Below are 25,833 nucleotides of genomic sequence, written 5' to 3' on the forward strand. Positions count from 1 at the left end.
ACAGAGGTAAAAACAAAAAGGTGGTAAGTGTGTCTACATACTGTATATAGTAGTGCAGGACTAACAGGAACTGTGAAAGTTCTGCTTATTTGGAGCGTTCTAGGAAGAGGTTCAGATCTTACTTTACTTCCCAGCCCCACTTCTTGGCTTCTTGACCACTTTGTGTCTTTGTTGAGCCAGTCCACTGACAAATTTATCTCCATGGCAACAGACTGATGCTGGTGATGAGGGATGAGTCATCACAGTAATGCAGTTAAGGCAAGGAGCAGAATTCAACAGATAAAACAGAATCTGACTTTTCAAATACAGAGTAGCACCCTTGTTACAGTTCTCATTTCCTACCAATATAATGGCTGTGGGACATTGTACTTGGACATAATTGTTTGTTGCTTAAAATTAAAATAATTCCACTGTCTACATGGCAGTCTTCTCAATGCTTGACCTAACATTCATCTGCAAGTCCAATAATCTGCCCTCAGCCCAAGTCCTCAGCTGCTCCTTGCCACATGCACTTGGTTCCTGAATCCCTAACTCTTGCCTGCACACACTGCATCCATCCTTGAAGTCCTGTATTTCTTAGAAGTAGTCAAAGCCTATTCATTACTTTCACATTGGTTTGGCTCCTGCTGAGACAAACAAAAGTGCTTGCAAAATGAGACACCCTTCTATAAATGAATTAGTGAAATTTACTAGAGATCCAGGTGGCAAAACTGTGCTTTACCTGTAACAAATCAGGCTTGAGACCAATGAGTTATGGCTTCAAGCCTCAAAAGAACTAATGTTTAACCCTGTGTGTGGGTACATAAATTCATTCTGAAAGAGATAAAACCACACGAATAGAAAAACTAATCTACATATATTGTTTTGTATTCAGGTTCTAGTGGAGAGAACATATCTCAGTTTGGTTGAATGAAATCCTTTCTGAAGTCTGGAAACCATGTTTTATGGCTAGAAGCAACCACAGTGGCTTGACTTCCCAGTTTTCTGATACTGTCAGGAAAGCCAGAACAACACCTTTGTGATGCTATCACCACATGCCATAGTTTTTGCCTAGAAAAGGTTTTACATGGACAATCGGGGTCTCTGAACACCTCCCAAAAAAAAAAAAAAAGGTCATGCAAATCAAAACTATAAAACCTTGTGATGCTTGTTAGGTAGCACTTTCACAGTTCTAAAGGACAATCTCCAAACCATCTTTAAACCCTGGTACTGGAGTAATATGAACACTCAGGCACAAAGTAGTGAGAAGTCAGCCATGAGATACTTGACCAGGTTTTTAATCTCCTGTCACAATGACATTTGACAGTGTTCACTACTGACAGACTTACTCATACCTTCATGTACACAGAACTGTCATTTAAACATTGCACTTCAGTTTTGAAATATATTTTCCCCATCAAGGTTACAGAAAAGACACAAACATAAAAGCAGCTGTATCACAGTAATACCACCAGAAAGTAATCTCGGAATTTAGTTTTCAGAATCTAAATTAAATTTTCTATTTTAAATATGTTTCTTTTTCTAAAAATGTTAATGTGATATGCCACAGGCTTTCTACTGGTTGTGTTCTATAGTCATCAATCAGCCCCATGTCCTGAGCTTTACTTCTCTGGTGAAGGAACAGGAGAGGACCATTTATTCATTTATTCCCATGACTTTAAGGATTTTCCAATTTTCCATTCTGAGTCACTCTCTGAGTTCCATGAAGCCTTCACACAAGGCTGGATGCCACAAAACATGTGCTTTCTTTACACCTTATGCATTAGCTGTCCAGCCATGGAAAAGGTCTCATCGCCCTGCACCTTGACGGTACCATGGGGGAACAAAGAAGAACTCTGAGGTGACTCTGGTGGATAACCCAGCTCATTCAAACCACTTTCTAAACCAGGAAGGCACTTTTATCACTGACCCACAAATGCATGGCTTTGACCTGGGGGGTTTCAAGAAAAAAAGATGATCCTAAAAAGACCTAAGCTCAGGGATGCTAAATTGCCCTAAATGTCATGACCTGAGTGGAAGAGGCACTGAAGAGGCTGTACTCTTGATCTCCCAGCATCTTCAGTCAGTCTCCTGCACCAAGGCTTGGGCATGTGGGCCAGTGTGACATCAGAGTTGAAGCACCAGGCCACCACTCCACCTTCGACTCCTTTGCATCATAGAGCCACTGTTGCTCCTGTGAACAGAGGGCATATGGGTCCTGAACTGGCTCCAGAGGTGCTCTCCCTGACTTCAGGCAGGACAGGGTGTGGCCCAGTGAGAGTTGCCGGGCTACTCAGCCTGACCTGCACCAAGATCAGCAAGGTTTGAGTTCTGGTTGGGTGCCTCTGGAATTCTCAGACCAGGATGCTTATCTGGGTGGGGCAAGTGGGAAGATCTTATGGGAAACTGACTCCTTGGTGTGTTGCCAGACTTCTTTGGGGCATATGCCATGTTTTGAGTTTGTGTGAGTGTACTTGGCAGAGATTTTATTGGGTGGTCGCTAGGGGTGACAGCTAACTGGAACTTCTCCTCACTGTTCTGGTCCATTAGGGAGTTTCTGCTGCCCATGTCACAGTGAGGCACTGTATCAGCAGTGGGGGATGATGGTCCAGCACTGGACACTGTGCTAGGGGGTCCACTATTGTCTGCAAACAAAAAGTGACAGAAATAGTCACAAAGTCTCAATTATTTAAAGAGAATCACTGTCAAGCTATGGCAGATCACCAGCTCCAGCAGAGAAATCCCCAACAATGCACCTTGACAACAGAAGATCTACGGAACTTACAGCGAAGGGAGGCTGCAGGGGACAGCACTCTTTCAGGGAGGTAGTTATCCACAGAAGGCTGGCTCTGACACTCCAAAATGGTAGACAGCGCTGGAGGGATATCCGCATCAGCTCAGTGACAATGCTTTTCAGCAGTAACTTTAAAAAACACTCTTTCAGTTTTTAAAAGCACATATGACAGGCATATCTATGATCTTAATAAGAGTTAAAGGCCACTCTTCAAATACTGTTGTGTATGTTATATTAAATTTATCAATTCAGCTGACACTTTTCTCCAAAGCAACTGACCATGTTATGTTACTTATAATTACTTGCATAGTTATACAGCTGAGAATTGTTAGAACAGAGTAAGTACCTTGTTCAAGGGTACTACAGCTGCAGGTGGGAATCAAATCTGCACATTTTGGGTTTAAAAGCATTGCATTTATTCATTTAGCTGACACTTTTCTCCAACAAAACTTATAGTATTAAGCTATTTACAATTACTTATCCATTTATACAGCTGGGTAATTTTAATGGAGCAATTAAGGGTAAGCAGCTTGCTTAAGGGTACTACAGCCAGAGGTAAGATTCAAACCTAGAGCTTTTGAGTCCAAAGGCAGCAGCTCTAACCACTACCCTACCAGCCATCCCCTATGTTAATGCTGTGTGCGCGTGTGTGTGCGTGAGTGTGCGTGTATGCGTGAGTGCGCATGTGTGAGTGTGTGTGCAGTTCAGGGGTACCTTTACTGGTTCTGGAGTCCCCACCATTCTCACATACATCTGTCAGGAACTCGTCCATCTGTTTGAGCGACAGTGAGTTGTGCAGTGTTTCCAGTGGGTGGATAGAGGGCACCATGGAGCAACCTTCAAAACCTGCAACAGAGACACACAGGTACAATCTCAATTATCCCCCTGTCAATGTGTGCCACAAAGACCCTCCCACACATGCACAAATCCTCTCTAGGAGGAAGGGAAACATACACACTACTGCCCCAAACTAGGGCCAGTTTTCATGCAAGATCTCCCTTAAATCTCTGACAAACTGTGCAAAGCAACCAAATACCCATCATAGTATAGCGTTCTGACTATTAATCTAACCTTGTGTATTCCTTAAATAGACAGGTCTTTCATGCTGCTACTTCCAGCAAGATGGTGAAGTCCTACATATAAAGTGTTCCTCATGGCACGTGTAGCCCACCCACTCAATTCTGATGTTTTTTTTAACATTACTAGCATGGGAGGTGACTCGGTGGTGTCTACAACACAACTTTGGGATGCGTGTACTGTTGCTTCCCCAATTGCAGGGTATGACTCTCGCTAGGGTGAGGAGAGGCCCAGTTAGCGTCGTGCAGCTATACTGTTATACTGTGTGAGTACAAACCTCCCATGCATCACACTTAGCAACCTCAGCCCCTTTTCCTTTCCCCAAAAAAAACATTTACACCCACACACAGGGACTGTCACAAGATTCAGGTGAAATAAACCCAACAAACATTTAATATAAAACGTCCACACAAATAAACATTACACAGTATTCACACCAACAAAGAAAACGAACACTTCTTTTGTGCCTGGGTTTTTTCTTTTTTTATATATGACTCATTCTCTGGTACCGTCGTCTCGTTGGCGCGCTTTAGTCTGGAGCTCCTTGTCCACCACGGAGGAAAATTCCCGCCGTTACTCACGGTTTTCGTGCGGTGCAGGAAACCGACAGCGACCTGTCCTCACATCCACCCTCTCTCCAGCGAGGGTGGAGCGATGATGGCGAGTCCTGGCGACACTCTCTCCGGGTCCAGTCGCACTGGCCAAACCCTAACACTTCCACTGCCCCACAACTCCGGAAAAAAAACTAGGTGCAACGCGGTGTCTCCCACACACGTGCTCCGTTCCCCCCTCTTTCTCTTAAACTAAACTACTCAAACCTAACTGACTGCACGCCAGCTGGTTGTGTTGCTCGCGCCGTTTTTTCCAAACACCCGAGCGAGAACGAACCCAAACCGGCTTGTTCTCCTCACCCGGTCTCAAAAAAAACTCCCTTTCTCCCCACGCGGTGTTCCAACTCTCTTTCCTACTCCATCTTCTTCCCCTTCTCTCCCGGAACATCCCGCCCCACAAGGTCGCAAGCACTTTCCCCACCAGCACTGATTGGGCAGTCCCTAAATGACATTTCTCCCACCAATAAACACCAAAAAAACATACAATATACGTCACGTTACAAAACCATAACCCTCTGCATATTTTTATAACTATTTTCCACCCCAAATATCCAACTACACATGGGAACAAGTTGCGTAGGGGCTACACACGTGTAACTGCTTTTGTACAGGATGTGAACAGTCCACATGGTGAAGTTAGGTTTAGTCTCAGCTGACAGATTCGCACAAAAAACTTACTATAGAACAATGTACCATAATACAATGCACAGTGAAAAGTACAACTCATACAAAACAACTCAGCAACTGCTGCAGCGTTCAACACTGTCGGACACGAGATTCTACTCTCCTCTCTTAGTCAGCTTGGGATCAAAGGAACAACACTAAGATGGTTTGAGTCCTACCTATCTGACAGATCCTCTCAAGTGGTCTAGCAGGGCTTCCGTCTTCTCCTCTGCCTCTCTCAACCTGTGTCCCGCAGGGCTCGGTACTGGATCCTCTTCTCTTCTCGATTTACACCTCCTCCCTCGGCCCTGTCATTGCCTCCCATGGATTCAAATATCACTGCTATGCTGATGATACCCAGCTCTTCCTCTGCTTTCCACCTGGACCATCAGACACTTCCGCACACACTGCTGCCTGCCTGTCGGACATCTCTGCATGGATATCTGATCACCACCTACAACTCAACCTCTTCAAAACAGAACTCCTATACCTCCCAGCTAGCATATCTTGCTGTTGTGAACTCTCTATCAAACTGGACAACTCATTCATTTTGCCTACCTCCTCGGCTAAGAGTCTGGGAGTGATGATTGACTAAAGTCTATCTTTCTTTCACCACATTAAAGCCACAACCTGGACGTACAGATAGATCCTGCATAACATCCTCAGGATCCGTCGTTACCTCACAACAGACTCTGCCCAAGTACTTTTCCAGGCTATGGTGATATCTCGTTTGGACTACTGCAACTCTCTCCTGTCTGGCCTTCCCACTACTGCCATCAAACCTCTACAGCTGATACAGAACGCTGCTGGACGAGTTGTGTTTGACTTCCCGAAGCATTCCCATGTAATCTCCCCTACTCGATTCTCTGCACTGGCTTCCCATAGCTGCCCAGATCAAATTTAAGACCCTTGTTATGGCCTACAAAAGCATCAACAGAACTGCTCCCAGCTATCTACAAGACAATCATTCACTACATGCCAACCAGACTGCTATGCTCTTCCACATCTGCCCACTTGGTGGTCCCACACACAAAAGGTAAAGCACGGAGGTTCTCGGTCCTGGCTCTGTTGTGGTGGAACAAGCTCCCCCTCTCACTCAGAACTGCCGAATCTCTGTCCACATTTAAAAAGGGTCTTAAAACTCATCTCTTCTGGACTCACTTCACCCATGATCTCTTAAGTCCATCTAAAGAATAAATGTTCATGATCACGCTCAGATCATTCCTTTACAGAGCCACTCCTGCAATGTAACGTAAATGTTTACATTTATCTAAAAAAAAACTACTAGGAAGGTGATTAGGAATTGTCGATATCCTGGTAAAGGTTTATGCAGCTACCTGTGTGACAAACGTTGATGCATATGGTGAAGGAAACAATCTGTACTTAAGAGCCACACATCTGCAGCTGTCTCTTTCTCCTAAGATAATACACAAATTGTATTTTCTATGAGATATACATCACTTTGGAGAAAAGCGTCTGCTAAATGAATGAATGTACAGTAAATGTAACTTATATAGTATTGTACAGGAAGTGTTTTACAGGAAACTGATTCTTTTCAGACAGAGCATCTCTGAATCTAATCAAATGGAGACTTGGATACTTCAACACATCAAATCTGACAGTAATAACAAACTGTATGCACTGAAGCTGGACAAAGATGTACTTCAGCTGTTTACTACTACTCTTCCAGTTTTGCACAACCAATGATTTAAACCTGTCTTTTACACACAGATGATATTGAGCTGCCAATAAAATAAACCAGTACTCCTATGATCACAAAGAAGGGGCTACTGAAACTAAATCAAATCCTGAGATTCGGAAGAAAAAAAACTGGTTTTTGGGACAGGAACTCGGTCACGGCCATTTCTTAGGGAAGAGCATATGAGGCTGAATGAATCTAAGCAGTTTTTCTCAAAAGAGAACAGGATGAGAAACGCCTACAGGGAGAAATATTCCTTATTTAGGTCAACATTAGCAAATATCTAAATAAAAAAAGAATTGGCACTAATGTCATTTCAGTTCACGCACTTTTTCAGGTTAGCATACAGCTAGGGAAACAGGACATGTTATCCGTAGAGGGGCACAAGGGCATCCTGGAGAGAAGTGAGCCAGTTTTGGAAGACACATAGGTGGTCAGAGTGATGGTGAAGGTGGTCCACCTTGTCCAGCTTGAGTCAGCACCTTGTGGGCTGGTCGCCAGAATAACGCCATCTTAACCGGGCCATGTGTGGTTTTAGGAAGGAAGAAGAAGTATAAGGAGGAATAAGGTGGAAGAAGCAAATTGGGGAAGAACAGGGAGATAAGAGAGGCAGAATGAGGAGGACAAAAGTGGACAAGAAGCGCAAGGAAAAGGAGGAAGATGGAGAGCAAAGAATGAAAGAAGACAAGAGGTGATGGAGAGGTACAGTTAAATAGGATAACCAGGACAGATCAGGTAGATAATGAGGTAGAAAATGGGAAGAAAACAGAAGGTATGAGGACGAGAGAGAGGAAGAATACCAAACAGCAAGAGCAAGGAAAGAGGAAGTAGAAGTGCCTGCATCAATGCAGCACAGGGGAACTGCCGATCAATGTGCCATTTCTCCAAGCACCTACCTCCAACTAGGAGTGTAACTATACGTGATGATGGGCTCCCCGTAACCTGTGGCTAGTTAAGTGCAACAAACTGTATGATGACACCGCAATCTTCCGGGGTGTGCTTGTGCCTATCAGCTAAATGAAAAAAATCCTAACCAAGCTCCCATTTTTGATACGCAAGTATAAAATCATAACACTGGGACCTTCATGCAAAAGGACCTGCTCCTGTCCAGAGCTAACACACAGACCATCCTGTCCTGACCCATTTTAAACTAAGAAGTCCAAGTCCTAAGAGCAATCTAACAAACTGTGGCAATTTCCAGTTTCATTGTCCCTTTACCAGCCCTAACCTCATAAGAGGAATCATGGACACCTACTTGGGAGCTATAGTCACCCATAAAGCTTACTGGGTTTAGCTTGATAAGCCATCTTCATTGCCTGGTTTGGGGGAAATACTGTGAATCTAAACAGTGAGTAAAACAATTATGAAAGTTAAACCCATAAACCTCATTATTCAAAAACTGTAGTCACGTGAGGAACAATATATATTCACATGGAATGAGTGTATAAAAAAGGAACATAACTAAGCTTCCGATTGTTACCTCATACAAAGGATAAAACTGGCAATGTTTAAAACTGAAAGTTAAGGGTTAATTTCTTTTATAACCTAGTGCTGCTATTTATTTAAAAAAATTATTTTATAGAAAGGGGGATGCAGTGGCGCAGTGGGTTGGACCAGGTCCTGTTCTCTAGTGGGTCTGAGGTTCGAGTCCCGCTTGGGGTGCCTTACGATAGATGGGCGTCCCGTCCTGGGTGTGATCCCTCCTCCTCTGGCCTTACGCCCTGTGTTGCCGGGTAGGCTCCGGTTCCCCGCATGGGACAAGCAGTTCAGAGAGTGTGTGTGTGTGTGTGTGTGTGTGTGTGTGTGTGTGTGTATATATATATAATATATATATATATATATAGAAGAATGTAATAATACAATGGCACGGTGGTACAGTGAGTAGCGCTGCTGTCTCACAACGCCTAGGTGGTGTGAGAGGATGTGGGTTTGATCTGTGCTCAGTCTGTGTGGAGTTTGCATGTTCTCCCCCTGTCTATGTGGGTTTCCTCCCACAGTCCAAAGACCTGCTGTTCAGGTTCACCCATAGTGTGTGAGTGACATGGAGAGAGTGTGTTCCACTGATGATGTGTGACCCTTTGTAAGTAGTGTATCTAGCAGTGTAAGTCACCTTGGTGAACGAGGTGTGTGGGCTGATAACGCTACATAGAGTTTATTGGAAGTCACTTTGAGGAAAAGTGTCTGCTAAATAAATAAAAGCTATAAAAGTCAGTGACCTAAATTGCAAACTGAGTTCAGTTATTAAGATTCAGCAGACTCTCCAGCTTCAGACAACAGCGGCTTCTGAAGGAGCATGTTAGGTACAATACTGGGGTCATATGTGCATGATCTCAGGTTGAAGCACATTGCATTCACATTAATACAACAGACACATTTCCCCAGAGAAACAAAATTGCTCATGAATGCAGGTTTACATGCCTTTGTCCCTCATGTTCAAGAGCACCATGACATTCATAGCATACACACACACACAGCCAGCCTGAAACCGCTTGTCCTGAGCAGGGTTGCAGCAAACCGGAGACTAACCCAGCAACACAGGGCACAATGTTGAAGGGGGCAGGGACACATCCTGGACAGGACACCAGTCCATCGCAAGGCACCCCAAGCAAGACTCAAACCCCAGACCCCCCCAAGAGCAGGACCTAGCCAAATTCGTTGCGCCACTGCGCCCCTATTCATACTGTAAATTCCATAAAACCAGTCAGACCAGCAATCTGTCTTCAGACCTTCTACTGTAATGACTGAGATGTCACATACAGTACTGTGGTTCTCCTACAATATCCATCCTTTTTCATTAACTGCTTGCCCTTATCATACTTCTAGAATATTTACTCCTAAATGCTTCTCTATGGTTTATACAGCTTTCATCAACAGGGTAAATATGATGAAGTCTGGGTATTCAGGAACTCGAACAACACAAAACTTCTCCAAAGACCTGTGCCTCTTAGAAACCTACGGCCCTGCTTCCTTCAAATCTCACTCAAGAGGCCTTCCAAAGCCTAGCAGTGAGTGAGAAGCAGACAGCCTCCCAAGAGAACGTCAAAAGCAAATGAACTAAAGTGTGATCCATAGACAGTCAGTCAGTAGCCTGTCGGAATGCAGACCTTCCGTGGTCAGTAGCCAGTTCCCTGGTGAGCCAGCCTGAGCAGGAAGAACAGAAATAGAAGGAGTTGCAGAAGGAGAAATGGGGGTCAACACGGGGCGCTGCAGAAGTCCTCATTCACAGCTTTGTAGTGCAAAATGCACCAAAGTGGATTTGCACTCTGAACCATCGCCCCTGTCCTCTGTGCTTCTAAGACCAAAGCCTCTAACCATGTCCTGAGGCCAGACATACACCTTGTCCTAATCACCACCCACTAGATCTTAGCTGCTGGAAACAAATATCCTCCTCGCTTGTAAACCCTTCACAGGTACAGAACAGTACAGAAGTATAATGTTTAAGGTTTGTATTAAAAGTAATAATGCTTCAGGGATGGCTGGTAGTGTAGCAGTTAGTGCTACTGGATTTGAACCCAAAAAAGGGCAGGTCTGATTCCCACCACTGGCTGTAGTACCCTTGAGCAAGGTACTTACCCTGAATTGCTCCAGTACCCAGCTGTATTCCGCACGCATTGCTGCCTGCCTGTCGGACATCTCTTCATGGATGTCTGATCACCACCTCCAACCCAACCTCTCCAAAACAGAGATTCTTCACCTCCCAGTTGGCCTGTCCTCCTGTCACGATCTATCGATCAAACTAGACAACTCATTCATTTTGCCTGCCTCCTTGGCTAAGAGTCTGGGAGTAATGATTGACACGAATCTGTCTTTTGCTCAGCACATCGAAGCCACAACCTGGTCCTGCAGATACATTCTGTATAATATTCGTAGGATCCGTCCCTACATCAAACTTCTACAGCTGATGCAGAATGCTGCTGCACGAGTTGTGTTTGATTTGCCAAAGCGTTCCCACGTGTCTCCTCTACTCATTTCTCTGCACTGGCTTCCTATAGCTGCCCGAATCAAGTCCAAGACCCTGGTTATTGTCTACAAATGCATCAATAGAACTGCTCCCAGCTATTTACAAGACTTGATCAACCGCTACACCCCAGCCAGACCCCTTCGCTTGTCTACTTCCACTTGCTTCGTGGTCCCGCACACAAAAGATAAAGCACGGAGGTTCTCGGTTCTGGCTCTGTTGTGGTGGAAAGACCTCCCCCTCTCACTCAGAACTGCGGAAACTCTGTTTACATACAAGAGGGGTCTGAAAACTCACCTTTTCCCGACCCATTTTGCCAAAGACCTCTCCAGCTCATGTATGGTGTAAATGTAACTTCACGAGCATCCCCAGATAAGCCTTTATACAGCCTTTACTCTGGCATTGTATGTGATTGTTTGTATATCTCATTATTAAAAAAAAAAGAAATGATAGAAGGTTATCAGGATTCAGGTATCCTGCGTTTTATGTACCTGCTCGCACAATGAACATTGGTGGATCAAGTGGAGGGTAACAAACTAGGTTTACTTAAGAGTCACATGTCTGCAGCCATGTCTCTTTCTCTTCATGTAACGCACAAATTGTATTTTTGCTGAGATGTATGTTGCTTTGGACAAAAGCATCTGCTAAATGAATAAATGTAAATGGGTAAATAATTTTAAGAACTTTAACATTGTAAGTCGCTTTGGAAAAAAGTGTCAGCTAAATAAATAGATATAAATGTAGGGTAAGCTGCCTACCTGTTTGTGTATTTCATTTCCTGTGATAAGCCTAGCGAAATGAATCTGATGGATAACAGAGAGATGTTTCAAATTCCTAGAGAAATATGATTATACTCTCAAAAAAAATCTCAGAGAAGCAAGTTGCCAGGCAAGACAACTCACTGCTGTTACAAAAGTACTCCCAAGGGAAGCAACAAATTTCCTCCTGAGGCTACAGAATAAAAGTGACACCAGACCAGCCACAGAGGTGACACAAAACCAGATGCAGTTTCTCTCGATGTTCACTTCCCACAAGCACACATTCCCAGGTGATAACCGATAGAGCAAGTCCAGAAGATGTGCCACTGGGTCGGCGCTTCGATCTCCTTTCTCAGGCACTGGTTACCATGAACAGAGCAACAGAAAAGTGCATAGAAAGACCGCCCAGATAAATTCATTTCTGCATTAATGAAAAGTACCTAAAAATACACACACACACACACACACACACACACACACATACACTGTCTGAAACCACTTACAGTCAGCTAAAATACATACTGCATTTTCTCCTTTGCAGCAACTGGAAATCGGTCATTTCCACAAAAAGTCACCACAATGAGGTATTGGCAACGGAAATCCACGTCTAAAACACAGCATCACTAAGACAGCAGAAATTTCTGGATCCTAAGTGAGACAACACATGGCATTAAAGGAGAGCAACTGTCATTTCCAGTCATTAACTGAGAATTAGGTGATAATTGTAACTGGGGCCTCAAAATATTTTCTATTAAAATTATCCAGGCAAAGTGCATACACAGAAAAATGGACCCTTGGGGACGGGCAAGCTGAGTGAACACGAAAAGTCTCGCTTGGGAAGCTTGGGGAATTAAGAATGCAATTCATTGCTATGGCAACAAAACCAAAGTATAAGAGAATGTTGTGGCTATGGAGGATGAAGGACAAAAAACAAGGGTGATGTAGCATGTGAGACATGTACCACTATTCAGATGCTTTGCAAAGAAGACAGAAATGCACTTTACTGCTGGAATTGACAAAATAAATTAGGAAATAAGAACACTACTGTTGTTACCGTATCAGTGTCACAAAGCAGTTTTCAGCAGGAGGAAGTGGGGTAGAAAAGCATAACACCTGTAAGCTGTGGGAACCACAGGTTTAAAACCTTGAGAAGATGACCAGTCATTATAAAGAAGCATTGATAGATCAACTAACAGCTCTAATGAAAAGTTATGAAATAATACACAGACATTTGCAGCTGGGAGGTGGATAATTCAAATCCTAAAGAGAACCAAAAGGAAGTTTCATCAGTGCTGACCATTCAGCCTTACACGCCAATACATTCTCTGAACACGTTTGAAAGAACATGCTAGAGCCCCTTCTTCACACCAGAATCAGCTGGATCCGCCATCAGACAGACACAGCTCTATACTCAGTCATAAGTCTGACTCACTGCCCTGTCCCATGAATCTTGTCATGAGAATCCCACTCCATAGCTTCGAGTTTCACTTTACAGGAGAAGTGGTTGACATTCGCAACTTATATGGCAGCAGTATTTTTCAGCACTCAGCTTATGACATGGTCCCTTGGAACCGATAACGCTATTTGTCACACAGAAGACCTGCCAAATATAAATTAACTGTAAGGTAGAAGCGGCTGGCATTAAATCTGAATTTTAAGTCTATGTACATGTGTGGCTATAAAAACACACACAAAAAAAACAAAAACAACATTTGGTTCTAAAAAGCCATGATGTGTTGTGAGTGCCTCTTCAAAGGAAAGTCCTGGAAGGAATAATTAAGGGAAATTACTTAACGGCACCATGATTAAAAATTAATCTTAAAGATAGTAAAGATAAATAATAACAAAAAATAATTCCCAGGATGGACAGTTAATTTCAATTATTTGACAGTGCAGGTGGAGTTACGGAACATCACAGCATGATACAGAAAGATGGTGTGAAAACAGGATGCTGGAACCACAGCAGAAAACATCCTGGGAGCTACAGTGGGAAGAGCCTTTTTGTGGTGTCATAGTGATCTCTGGTGGACAACTGTGCAATAACTCACTTCAAAATACTGTAAAAAAAAAAAGTTAAGACTCTGAAGGTTAGTGGAATCCATGAAAAATACAACACAGCTGCAGAAACAAAACAAACAACAATCCAAGAGCAATTCCATTTTCTTTAATGTTTTTTAAAGGAGCGTGCAGTGGTACAGCGAGTTGGGCTGGATCCTGCTCTCTGGCAGGTCGGGGGTTTGAGTCCCACTTGGGGTGCCCTTTGATGGACAGGAATCCCATCCTGGGTGCATCCCCTCCCTGTCCAACCTTGCGCCCTATGTTGCCAGGATCGGCTCCGGCTCGCCACAACCCCAGTTGGGACAAGCGGCTTTAGCCAGTGTGTGTAATGTTCTTTAATTTTAACCTGTTTCCTATCAGTTTAGTCAGATAAATTTAACCAGTTTTGAATTGCTTTTAAAGCATGTCATCAACACACAGGCACACACGCGTGCGCACGCACACATCCTTCAGTGTGCATCCTGTGAGTTGCCTGTTTCTGACTATGAGCTGCAGAATCCATCAGGCCACAAAGTGCTATTTGTCAGATTCTTTATCCTGTGGCCACACAGCTGATCATCGACATTGCAGTGAGAAATGACAGAAGGAGTACCCCAGTCATCAAACCTAACCAAGATAACAAGGGGAAATTTGTCTTCACTGAGCCCCTTCTTTCTTCCACTGGACCTCTAGCCTCCCTTATGGTAAAGGTGGGAATCAAAAGGCCACTAAGGAGGCCTAGAATTTAATTCTCAAGTAAAATAAAATAAATGAAATTCCCACGCTCAAGCAAGTTAATTTTGATTCTCTTATGTGAGGATTGTCCACCTCCACAGAACAATGCCTTACGTCCTTTAAAGATCTGAATGAGAGAATAACTTCTGAGAGCAGTATTGAATCATGAAGACAAACTACCTTTGTAAATTTCACCTTTGAATTCATGGAAACTGAACTTTCCAGCACTAAATACTAGAAGAACCCTATAACACGGTAAAGATGGTAGTGGGGCCTCCTGGTGGTTATAATCATAATTGCAGCAAATTAAGCCAGCTACAATTATTTATTTCTTCAAACGCATATCTTGCTTCAAAAATATTCACATAATGAATAAAGTTTATAAACAGCTATGTCTGTTCTGAGTGGTTTGTAGTTATTATTAATGCACAAGTAGAAATTTTTACGGTAACATTTGTATTGTCAGAAGTCCTGGATAGGACTGCAGCTACTGCAATGACACTCCAATGCACTTGTAATTCCAGACATGTAAATCGAAGAGGACAAAGATCTCTGTTACCTACTCAGGTAAGCTCAGCACACGCTCAGGGCTACAGGTGAGCAGTTATGTAGACGAGCACCCTGGCAAGAGCATTTGAATGACAGATTTTTGTGTCTCACAAGACTCCGATTGCAGGCTTATCAGTCTGGGACTATTCTTAGGTCTGACTGACCATGTCACTAAGACAATCTCATTGCCACAGCAACAGGACTCAGTGATTCAGTGAACCTACCGTCTAGGTAGCACGGGCTGTCAGAGGAGAGTTTTTTGCGTTGTGTGCATGCCAAGTCCTGTAGGCTGGGGGTGCTTGAAGACCCCCCCAGAACAGTGGTACTAAAGAGTCCAGCACACTGAGAGCCTGTGTGAAAAAATCATGGAGTGGGGGGTGTTAGTTTCTACTGCAAAACATGCAGTTACTGAGAAAATGCTCCTGGCTCCACTCACACAATGTATCCAGTTGTGTCCATCCTTGAGCCGTACTTGGAGGACGTCTGACGTCTAAGCACCTGAAGGTCGTGTAAACATTTGCACTTCCTCCAGTCACTGGCTACAGCCCCCCATCAGTGAGGTTCCAAGGACGTGTGAACCGTCAGCAGACATCGTATCACCAAGGCACACACAGCACACGCTGTGGGCCACTGCCCTCACCAAGAGTGAAACGCATGACTTCAGCCTTGACCAGCTCCACATGTTCTACTGATTAAGTGAAGCATCAGCTGTAGCCGGAGGCCATGAGTACTGTATTTAATTACACCACTGCCTTACATACCTCACTGCATGCTTTTCACCACTGAGCTGATACCCTGCACTTTGAGAACAAAACATCTGTATTGGCAAAGAACTGCATTTTTTACTTAATTTGCAACTTGGAATTAGACTCTACAATTGTGATCTTTATTTAGCTCATTACAAATTATCAGGTTGCTGAAATCCTTTTTTTGGATCTATTTCCATTATGGCTCTGGCATATTTTTGTTCAGAACACGATCCAGCATTGGTTGCTGGTCATATAGTTGACGTCACAGGAGTGAAAAGGATGCCGTCTAATCCACTGACCGCGTCATCTGACCTGTAAGGTCATCAGAGTTTTCCGTGGGCCCCTTGGAGCCTTGAGATGGTGACATCTTGTAACCGCTGGGACATGTATCAGTGACAAAAGGGATGTGGCACTGAATGAGCTACCAGAGACAGGAATGTAACACTAACCTAATCCACTTTGCTTCATCTCAAGAGGCTGCCATGAGCAGGAGTGGAAGCGTCGGTAGGCGCTAGCCTTTGTGAAGGTTTCTGACAGGACCTGTGGAAACATCATCACAAGGGATATCCCATGGTCAAAGGCCATTATTCAGCAGGAGACAAACTTCAGAGATGCAGAACATAGTAATGCTGCATAGAAAATCACTACATGACTGGCCCCTGCCTGAGGGACATCTTGAATGTAGTCATCATGACAACAGATGAAGTCTCTTAGCCTTCTGACGCACCTCCATGGAGCCGGTGTTGCACTTGTGGATTAGTGGTGATCTTCTCTGGATGCGAGCAGGCTCTGAGAGCAGTGCAATACAATCAGGTTCATCACAAGACAGGTCCTCCAGGCTACCAGGGTCTCTCTGTGTCTGCACAGGATGGAGGGCACAATATAGCTGTAGCACCATGTCAACCAACAATCACAAACACAAACCACTGCCCACCCCAGCTCTGGAACCCCCAACAAAAACTACCATGGAGACAACCCTCACGAAACGACACAACCACAAAGAGCCCATCCTCTACAAGCCACACTCACTCTTACCCCTACAGAAGCAGGACGGAAGCCAAAGCCCAGGGGCACATTCTCTTCATCCTCACACCCCTTCACCCCAGGGCTGAAGTGCAGCTCCACGTGAAAGCGTTCCTCTGATGAGGGGTCCTGCAAAGGACACAGATAGTCCATTCATGATGTAAGGTAACATGGTGGGGGCTGGTCCGGAGAGAAACTTCGGGGAGAAATCTGACCTTATTATTGTCCTCATACAGCATGATGACAATCTGAGTCATGTAATTGAGTTCGGAGACAGCACCCAGGTAATCCACTGCTCGCTTCCATTGCTCATCTTTCCCTTCCTGTTTCAGACAAAACAGTAAGAAGGAGGACCCACCTTGGCAGACATGCAGATGTCTTTCTTTGCTCTGCACTGTTTGACATGGCCTGTTTGATGCTTACATTGAGCAGGCCTCCATAACGGAAGATGTTCAGTAGTGAGTGGACATGGCTTTCACTGGTGAAGTACAGCCTCGTTCGAACGTGTCGTCCTGGTGACATAACCCCACGGGAATACCTGAAACGAGATACATCCATGGCTCACAGAGACAAGTCATATGTCCAGAAAACAAAGCAAAGTCATACCAAAGATTGCTGTCATAGGTTCCACAAGGCTCTCGGTACAAGGTTCACACTCACAGGGGATGTAATTTGTTGACAGACTCATCTTCATGGGTCCTCTGAAGATCAAGCTGGATTTTCTTAACCAGTGGGAGGCAGTAAGCATAGGCTATGTCCAGCTTCTCAGCTTTGTTGATGCCATACTCCTGGTGAGACCAAAATGAGGTGGAAGGCATGTGTTTGCAAGGAGACAAGGTGAGTGCAGTACAGTGCTCCTAGACCACATCGATATGTGTACCTGAGGGATGATGATGTCTGCCAGCGCTCGAGACAGCCTGAAAAGCTCACGCATGTCTTCTAGTCCCAGGGAGGAGTTGTGCTGTACATCGTATTTCACACAGTCATAAATGTCTGGGATCTTGCTGATCTCATAGCGGCCGTTCTTTGAGCGGAAGTCTCGCTCCAGTTTGGACCAGCGCTGAAGCATGAGCTCTAGGGTCTCGCTGTGGTAGAGCTGCAGGTCTATGGGAGATTCACAGAAATCAGCTAAGCCTCACTGTTATTTCTCATCCGATAATCACCCATCGGATCAAACTGAGTGGAATGAGTACTCAAGAAACCTGAGTGAGAAACAGTGAGAAGAACCATTTGAAGGAAAAAAAAAACAAGTAAAGACAACAAGGACGTAACAGGCACAACCACAGGCAGACCTGCGGATTCTGGGTTCTCAAGTTTTCTGCGGATCTGGGAAGTCAGGCTCTGAATGAGGGTGTAGACCTGGTCACAAGTCTTCACTGGGTTTTCCACAACCTTCATAGAGTTTACCAAGGATGGGCTGTTGGTTGGGGCAAGCTGAACACACAAACACACACATTTAGGGTTAAAACAGGAAGCGCTGACACTCCTGACAGCTGCAAATGGTACTCATTGAGGTGCTCAAGGACAGAGGCATTAATTTGCCAGGCAATGAAGAGTGGAAATAACGGTACTTAAAAAAGAAGGAATGTTTTGACAAGATAATCAGATACACACATGCTATAAAAGTAAAGCCTTCTTCACTAGAATTAACTAATGGGCAATTAAAAGGAGTTATAGTAGTTCTGAGTAAACACTAGCAGAGTAATGTCGTAGTTATAACTTGGGCTATCATTTATCCCATCTACTTTCAGGGGCCATGCAGGAAATGACATATAAACTTCATCACAGATGCTGCATAATCAGTTTTGTCAATTGTGCCAATTCAATTGAATTCAAATTTTAATTACCCTCCTGAAGTCTTCCTCACTGAAGCAGCTGTCCTTCTGCATAATCTCATGTAGGCAGGCCTTGACACGGCGCTGGCACCCTGTGAGTGAGTCACTGTCACTGTCCAACAACCCGTTCATGTTGGCACTCTTCACCATCTGCACCAGGATGGGCGTGAGCTCGCCCTCCAGGGCAAGCAGGCCCTGCCACAGGTCAACAAAGGCAAAAAACACAAGAACAGCTCATTAAAATTTAAATTAATAAAATTAAATTCAAACAAAAAAGTTCAGTTGTATGGCATATGCATTTTAACTGCAGATCACGACAGGGAGCTTATGGTTCAAACCAATAGGGAACGGTCAGTGCATCAGCCCATCTCACGACAGAGTCTGCAGCTCCACTCAGGGGTCTTACCTTCGCAAATGCAGCTGCAGTCATTTGCACCCTGCCCTCATCAGAGGCGTAGATCTTTAGGTCGTGCCTGTAGGTGCTGTGCAGTCGAAGCAGGCCACAGCCTGGAAAGCCAGCGTAGTCCCCTAAGGGCAGGTACAGTAAAGTTGGAGCAGGAACTCGCACAAACTAACCCTCCACTCATCTATATCACCAATATCACCCAACTCATCTGCTACCAGCATTGGTGGGAGAAGCATATCTGTGGGCAGAAAGGGAACTGAGACATGAGGAGCAGCTTCACTTTGAAGAATGACATAGGTACACCTGCAAGCAACATTAACATTCTCCAGATAAAATCCAATAAACTTTGCATCCCTTTCATTCATTCTTCATTCATCAGTATTCAGAATACCAGAGAACAGACTATGGCTGTTAAATGGATTTTAAAAATGTAACTTGCATACAAAAATCTGCATATGTTACTCACTGACGTAAACATAATTAAGTCTCTTTCAAATCAAAGTTCAATACTCTGGTTTTGGCCACTGAGACAGTGAAAGGATCAACACCTGTAACACTTGATCGCTTTCTACCCCCCAGCAAGAGTGCTGCACTCTTGCAGGTCAGCCTGCTTGGTGGGCCCACTCACAAGCAGTCCAAAATCAAAAGCCTTTAAGTTCCTGCTTCTGGTTGCAATGTGGTGGAATGAGCTCCCTGTCTCTCTCTGAACTGCTGAATCCCTCCCATCCAGCATTCAAGAAAGGCACAAAACAAATCTCTCCAAAACTCACTTCTTTCCTGATCTCTTAATAGATCGATATATTTCCATCACATCATCCGCCATAATCACCTATGTATGTCTGATCTGACTCTCAGTTCTGTGGTCAGCTACTTGAGTAATGTCTACTCACAAAAACTGTCCAATTAGGTAAACAACCCGGGCTAACTGTCTGTATTTAAAGCTCATCTCTTGTGAACAGCACTTCTGTATACCCAGAACTGTTCATCATTTTGAAGACAAGCATTTGCTAAGTGAATAAAATGTAAATGCACAAAATCAATGATTGATTCCTCCTGTACATTGTTTTGACATGAACTTGTGGCCTATGTAGACGGCCCTTGTTTTCCAGCCAGGAAGTGAGTATAGTTCAATAATTGCTGGTATTATACGACAGAAAAAAAAAATGTTGCAAGCCAGATCTTGAAAACTTTTTGAGAGCAGGTATAATGAAAAATAAAAATGTCATGAATGTTAAGTTGCTAACTAATATTGTTCAGGGAGGTCATGCGTACAGTAAATGGACATAATCCAAGGTGGAGTAAGGCCTACACTTTCACTAGGCTAAGGAGATAAATTTGTAACCCAAATGTTGTTTGCTCAAGTCCCAGTTCCACCACTGCTCCAGTACCCTAGAGAAAGGTACTTATTCTGAATTTCTCCAGAAAAGTATCCAGTTGTTCAAATGGGTCAAACACAAGAAGTTGCACACACACATTGCCTAAAACCGCTTGTCCCAAGTGGGGTCGCGGCGAATCGGCACCCAACCCAGCAGCACAGGGCACAAGGCTGGAGGAGGACGGGACACTAGTCCGTCGCAAGGCAGCCCAAGCAGGACTCAATCCCCAGACCCACCGGAGAGCAGGACCTCATCAAACCCAATGCGCTGCTGTGCCACTGTGCCCCCAGAGAAACTTGTTTTCGATAAAATATTCTACCTAATGGTAGATTAGACCCCTGAACTACTTTGTGAGAGGTCATTTGAAAGGAAAAAAAATCCTGATAGAATGCATATTTTGGTTAAGGACAATGAGGTTTAGTCCAAACATAGCTTACACATACAATTTTGGTCAAATACATGCATCCCAAAAAAACAGTAATAAATCCCACACAGCCTGTAATAACACCTCACAGCCTTGTGTCTGTTTTTATACAATAACATGGACTTATAGTATTTAATATTTATATGATATTTTGTCTGACTGACTGCTTGTATTTACTGCACCAAGAAAAACTCTCTCACAGGTGCAGATACTGTTCTCTCACAACGAGAAACATGAAATCTCCATTCATTGTCATGTAGACATACTGTACAACAGTAATCTCTGTGCTGAAAAGATACCACACCACGGAACAGTAACATTACTACAAATGTACTTGTTCTGTTCGATGGTGTTACTGTGGAGAACTGGATGTGCTTTTCTTCATTCGTGATCAGGACAGCTGAGATACAGGAATTCTACAACACAGATTAGAGAGCAGTTGAAGTAGCACCACACAGTATGGAAGATAAATACAGACAGAAACAGCCTGCACCGCTTTTAATGAAAATTGTCTGGTTTGTTAGCGCTGCAGCAGTTCATGATTTTTGCCCCAAATGGCATGAACCACAGGGTTTAGACTTAATGTCTTTTGGAATGGTGTTATTCAACACAACTAAAGCAGAAGGAAGTGCTATTATAATTACAACAATAATCGCACACGCTGGCTGAAACCGCTTGTCCCAAGGAAGGTCGCGGCGAGCTGGAGCCTAACCCGGCAAGACAGGGTGTGCGGCTGGAGGGGAAGGGGACACACCCAGGACGGGACACCAGACCCACCAGAGAGCAGGCACAGGGCAAACCCGCTGCACCACCGCATCCCCCTAATAATAATAATAATAATAATAATATTAATAGCAGCAGTAGCTCCTATAAAAACAACCCTGTTGTACAGGGCAACTTACAATTCTGGATACACTGCCCTAAGATGTCTACTGTTATGTCCCCATCATGCATTTGAGCAATGTGAGACACACACTCTGTCACTCACACAATCACGAGGTGGTGCACCCACTAAAGGAAATTTAGAGGCAGAAATTTACGTGAAACACATGTCTTTAGACCTGGAGAACTGGAACACTCAGGGAACGCTCATATGTACACGGGAATAACATGCAAACTCTGCACATAAAAAACTGGATTCGGAAACATGTCCGAACCCACAGCCTAGGAGATGTGAGGCACCAGCGCTCCCCACTCTGCCAGGTGTTAGCATGAGGCCTATTGAGAGTAGTGATGAGGAGGGGGTTTAGTGAAGGGGGCTTAACAGCCCTTCTTACCGCAGTCAATGGGGGACTCGCAACCGAGGGAGCTGCGGCTACCGTCTGGTTAACAGGGGTCAAAGAGCAGGAAGAAAAGAGAATTAACAGAACACTTTCACTCTAGAGTGTTACCCACTTTCAGAAGTTATGCTTAAAAAAAAACCTTTCTTTAACAGAAAGTTGTTAAAAAGATGAACAGCCAGAGCCAGGAGGGGTGTTGTTCTTAGCTAAAAAAGTGCATCTGAAACAGCCCTTTTTCTTCAAAATTCTCACCATTTTCAGCTGGCTCTCTAGTGTTGACTTTCTAAACTACTTGACATTTTTTTTTAGGTTAATCTCAAAAGGAAGAAAGAGGTACAGCACGTACAAAGATACTCGTTCTTCCAGCACTCTGTGTACTTTCTACTAAATACCTGTCTCACCATCAGCAATAGCAGAAACATCATGACTGCAACAGACAAAAATGCAAGTAATTGCTGGCAGGGATGAAGGATAGAGATGCATGGCATTTAGTATTGAGATGCTAGGGAATTTGTAATGTAAAGATCATCTTGTAATGGACTTGGAAAAACCATAAAACTTTTCCTTGCATGTCTGCTGCCATACCAACAGAGTAACCACACAGTGCAGTCACTGGATATCCCTTTACTACAGTCATTTGACAGCAAAATGTCCCTAAATGATTCTGTCTAGTCTAGCCCAGTCTTTCATTTCATCCATCTAGATGATTATTTTTGAACATACAGTATTACAAGCACCCTAAGGTTTTTTTGTTTATGACAGCCATCATATTTTAAAGCTATACACAGAAACAAGGCAAATACATTCCCTGTTGCTTTATTTTTACAGAAGTACATGACTATGAATCTGTGAACAGAAGTACTGATTCCACATTAAGGACCAAATTATTGTCACAAGTCTGTCATAAGATCAATAAATAGTCTGCCAGAAGACAGAGCAAATTTGAGACCACAACGAATCATGTTAATAAGCATTTGTTAAGCAACCAAAGGTAACCTCTGTTCTTTTTGTTTCATACTCAGCTGCTCTGTGTAGTCCTACAGTTTTACACTGGGAAAGAGTGAATGGCAGAGATGTAAAAGAGTCTATAATGGGCAACAGCCAATGGTAGGGAAAGAGGATTTTTAATTTCATACTGGAAGGGAGCAAAAGCCAGTGGCAGAAAGAGGCCTGCTTTTTCTAGTGGAAAAAGAGAATGAGACAAATGGAGAGAGACCATCATTTTTATACTGAGAGGGACTGGCTGTCAGGCAGGTAAAAAATTACAGTAATTAGACAGCGAATATCAAACAGCTGTTTAAGAAAGCTGGACCACTGTGAAAGGCACAAATCCATCATGTGGACTTTACCTTGTCCGCCGGGGTACATGTAGCGGAAAGCACGACCCAGCTCCTCAGCCTGAATCCGGCCCGCAGGAGTCAGCTCTCCACCCCACTTCAGCACCAGCAGGAGGGAGGGGTCCTCTTTTTGCGTGTCTGTGGGGAAACCAACCATCAGTCAGAGCCCTCTCATACACACTCACACTCAAACACTCTCATACACACTCATACTTTACCTTCCTCCTCACTGGATGTTTTAGGCTGTCCATGGGGCAGATAAGTGAGCTGCACTTTCCTGTTAATTCCAGAGAAATGGCCATACCTATAAAAAATGACAGTGGATGGGGCACAATTGCCCTTAATCCAAGGCCAGGCATTGCACACTCATTCATTCCTTCATGCATCATGACCTTGAATAAAGTAGTACTATGGGTGCCCTTACTTCAAATTATACTTATTGTATCAGTGTCAACTTTAGGAAAGATTTCTTGTGATATAGTTCAGCTTTAAAGATGTTTCCTGTACCAGTTTCCATTAACGTTTATTCATTTAGCTGACACTTTCCTCCAAAGCAACTTAAAATGTTAGAGTTACAACCCCTCACCTATTTATACAGCTGGGTAATTTTACTGGAGCAATCTTAGGGTAAATACCTTGCTCAAAAGTACTACAGCTACAGGGGGGGGATCAAACCTGCAACCTTTGGGTCCAAAGGCAGCAGTACTAACCACTATGCTACCAGCTGTTACCTTAAAGTACTCTTTCAATATCAGTCTACACTTTTAATGATAGACCCTATCAGTCCGCATCAAGATGTTGCAGGTGCTAAGTCACTATTCTGTCCAAGAGGAGGTGTCAATGTAACTTTCACAGTGTTTTTCCAGGCAGTTTCACAGCCCTACGCAGCTAAAATATCTCCAAACTTCTAGAAGCACTTTGAAAAAAATAACACTGTGGCCCACTGTAGAATGTTCCCTTTTCCAGCACAGTGGTTGTATAATGCTTCTGGTTTTACTGGAGTACAAGCTGTGCAGCCAGTGCCTGCACGGTCAGGCCATAAAGTCCTCAAAATGCATATTTATTAATGGGTTATTCTGGCCTGAGAAAGGTCAAATGACCACATGACCAAACAGAACCATACTGGAGAAGGGTTCAGACAGAGAAAGAGGTTGGTTAGATGCAGAAGTGTCACAACACTCACAAACAGACAACCCTCTAACTCAACTGGACTGAAAGAGATGAGCCACACCTGCATGGACTTCATCGCCTGTGGAGATCCAGGTGTAAAGTAGAGGTCTGCAGTTAAAAAGGCTGTCAGTGCAGGGTGCAATGCACTTGGGTGTTAATTGTAGTACTTGTTACCAGGTTGATAATAAAGAAGCATAAACCTTTCACTCCTGTCAAAAGTAACAGGAGTAAGGAGTGCGTACTGATAGTGATTCAGACTGGATTCCCTTCAGAGAGAAAGAGAGAATGGGAAACAAAGAGAGATGTAGAAGCATGACAGTCAGTAAAAGCATGTAAGGACACAGACAGGGGCTAGGAGACAGATCTGATATGGGGTGTATCCTAGATATGATGGTCATAAAGAGATCAAGGTCTGACAGCCAAGGAAGGAACAGCCTTCTGATAGTGATAGTGACCTTGTCTGCATTGGTCTTAGCCTCAGTGGTGCTGGTAGTTACACTGAAGATTGAAACAAAACTCGATCAAGAAGATTGCCGCTGGTGCAGGAAGTTTGTGAAGCACGTTCAAACATTCTGCCTCAAGTGATAAAGAACAACAAAGTGATCTGGACTCTGAGGTCCCCTGAGTGATGCAATGAAAGATTCAAATAGAGGAACACCACATCCAGCTAGGAAGTCCAGTAGTTAAAAATGGACTTAATAAACAACAGAACACAAAGGAGGTAACATATTAGTGACTGTACTACAGGAAAATGGGCCAATAAAAATCACCTTTTACAAAAAAGGTCAAACGGCACACAAACAGTGCAGTCAATATGACAGTTTTGTTGAACGTGGAATCTTGGGATTATCCTTCAAAGTAAACACAAAATTAATGGTACCAGAGTCCCTCTCCTACCTCTGTCCCCTTGCCTACTCACATCTCCAGGACTGTTCGCAGCTGCTCCAGCTTGGATTTCTTCTCCTCAATCTCACAGTCGTTGTGCTGGCCCAGATCTGCCAGCAACTGCCGAGCGATATCCAGCAGCTCCTGGTATGAAGGCCATCAATGTGAAGAGGTAACTAACAGCACCTGCAGACCAGCATCCACAAAACTCATTCACACACACTTCAGACAGACCCCCTCACACTTCTCCTACTGCAAACTGTGTCAACTGCTCAACACGGGAGAAGGACAGAGACCCTTGAATTTACCTGCAGCTGTTTGGGCTTCTTCAGCTTCAGTTTGCCCGTTTTGTAGCCTCCATATTTCTCAAACAGTTCAAAGAACCTGGAAAAGAAAACACAGAGACACCTTTGTGATTACTGGGATCTCCAAAAGAAATTTTACAGATACTGTCATGCTTCCGACTGGAAAGTAAGTCATCAGACCCA

At 43.9% G+C, this 25,833-nt stretch overlaps 1 protein-coding gene across 10 annotated transcripts in view; it reads right to left on the minus strand.

Moving 5' to 3' along the window:
- Nucleotides 1-1,242: 1,242 nt before the first annotated feature.
- Nucleotides 1,243-25,833, minus strand: part of LOC108942030 (inositol hexakisphosphate and diphosphoinositol-pentakisphosphate kinase 2-like) — a 36,504-nt gene continuing 11,913 nt past the window's right edge. For 3 of the 10 annotated variants that reach the window (XM_018765050.2, XM_018765052.2, XM_018765051.2), the window contains 19 exons: nucleotides 25,654-25,729; nucleotides 25,380-25,489; nucleotides 23,509-23,594; nucleotides 23,303-23,428; nucleotides 21,951-21,995; nucleotides 18,874-18,995; nucleotides 18,480-18,662; nucleotides 17,925-18,066; nucleotides 17,513-17,736; nucleotides 17,293-17,420; nucleotides 17,056-17,170; nucleotides 16,848-16,955; nucleotides 16,645-16,761; nucleotides 16,337-16,468; nucleotides 16,059-16,149; nucleotides 15,085-15,210; nucleotides 3,488-3,619; nucleotides 2,765-2,854; nucleotides 1,243-2,624 (listed from right to left, as the gene is read on the minus strand). In XM_018765050.2, the coding sequence (XP_018620566.2) occupies nucleotides 2,269-2,624; nucleotides 2,765-2,854; nucleotides 3,488-3,619; nucleotides 15,085-15,210; nucleotides 16,059-16,149; nucleotides 16,337-16,468; nucleotides 16,645-16,761; nucleotides 16,848-16,955; nucleotides 17,056-17,170; nucleotides 17,293-17,420; nucleotides 17,513-17,736; nucleotides 17,925-18,066; nucleotides 18,480-18,662; nucleotides 18,874-18,995; nucleotides 21,951-21,995; nucleotides 23,303-23,428; nucleotides 23,509-23,594; nucleotides 25,380-25,489; nucleotides 25,654-25,729 (2,509 nt within the window). In that variant the 3' untranslated portion in view covers nucleotides 1,243-2,268. The remainder of the gene's footprint in view (nucleotides 2,625-2,764; nucleotides 2,855-3,487; nucleotides 3,620-15,084; nucleotides 15,211-16,058; nucleotides 16,150-16,336; nucleotides 16,469-16,644; nucleotides 16,762-16,847; nucleotides 16,956-17,055; nucleotides 17,171-17,292; nucleotides 17,421-17,512; nucleotides 17,737-17,924; nucleotides 18,067-18,479; nucleotides 18,663-18,873; nucleotides 18,996-21,950; nucleotides 21,996-23,302; nucleotides 23,429-23,508; nucleotides 23,595-25,379; nucleotides 25,490-25,653; nucleotides 25,730-25,833) is intronic. The other 7 variants (XM_018765055.2, XM_029253321.1, XM_029253320.1 and 4 more) reach the window with 5 other exon arrangements.

The sequence above is a fragment of the Scleropages formosus genome, chromosome 7, assembly GCF_900964775.1.
Source record: "Scleropages formosus chromosome 7, fSclFor1.1, whole genome shotgun sequence".
Classification (NCBI taxonomy): Eukaryota; Metazoa; Chordata; class Actinopteri; order Osteoglossiformes; family Osteoglossidae; genus Scleropages; species Scleropages formosus.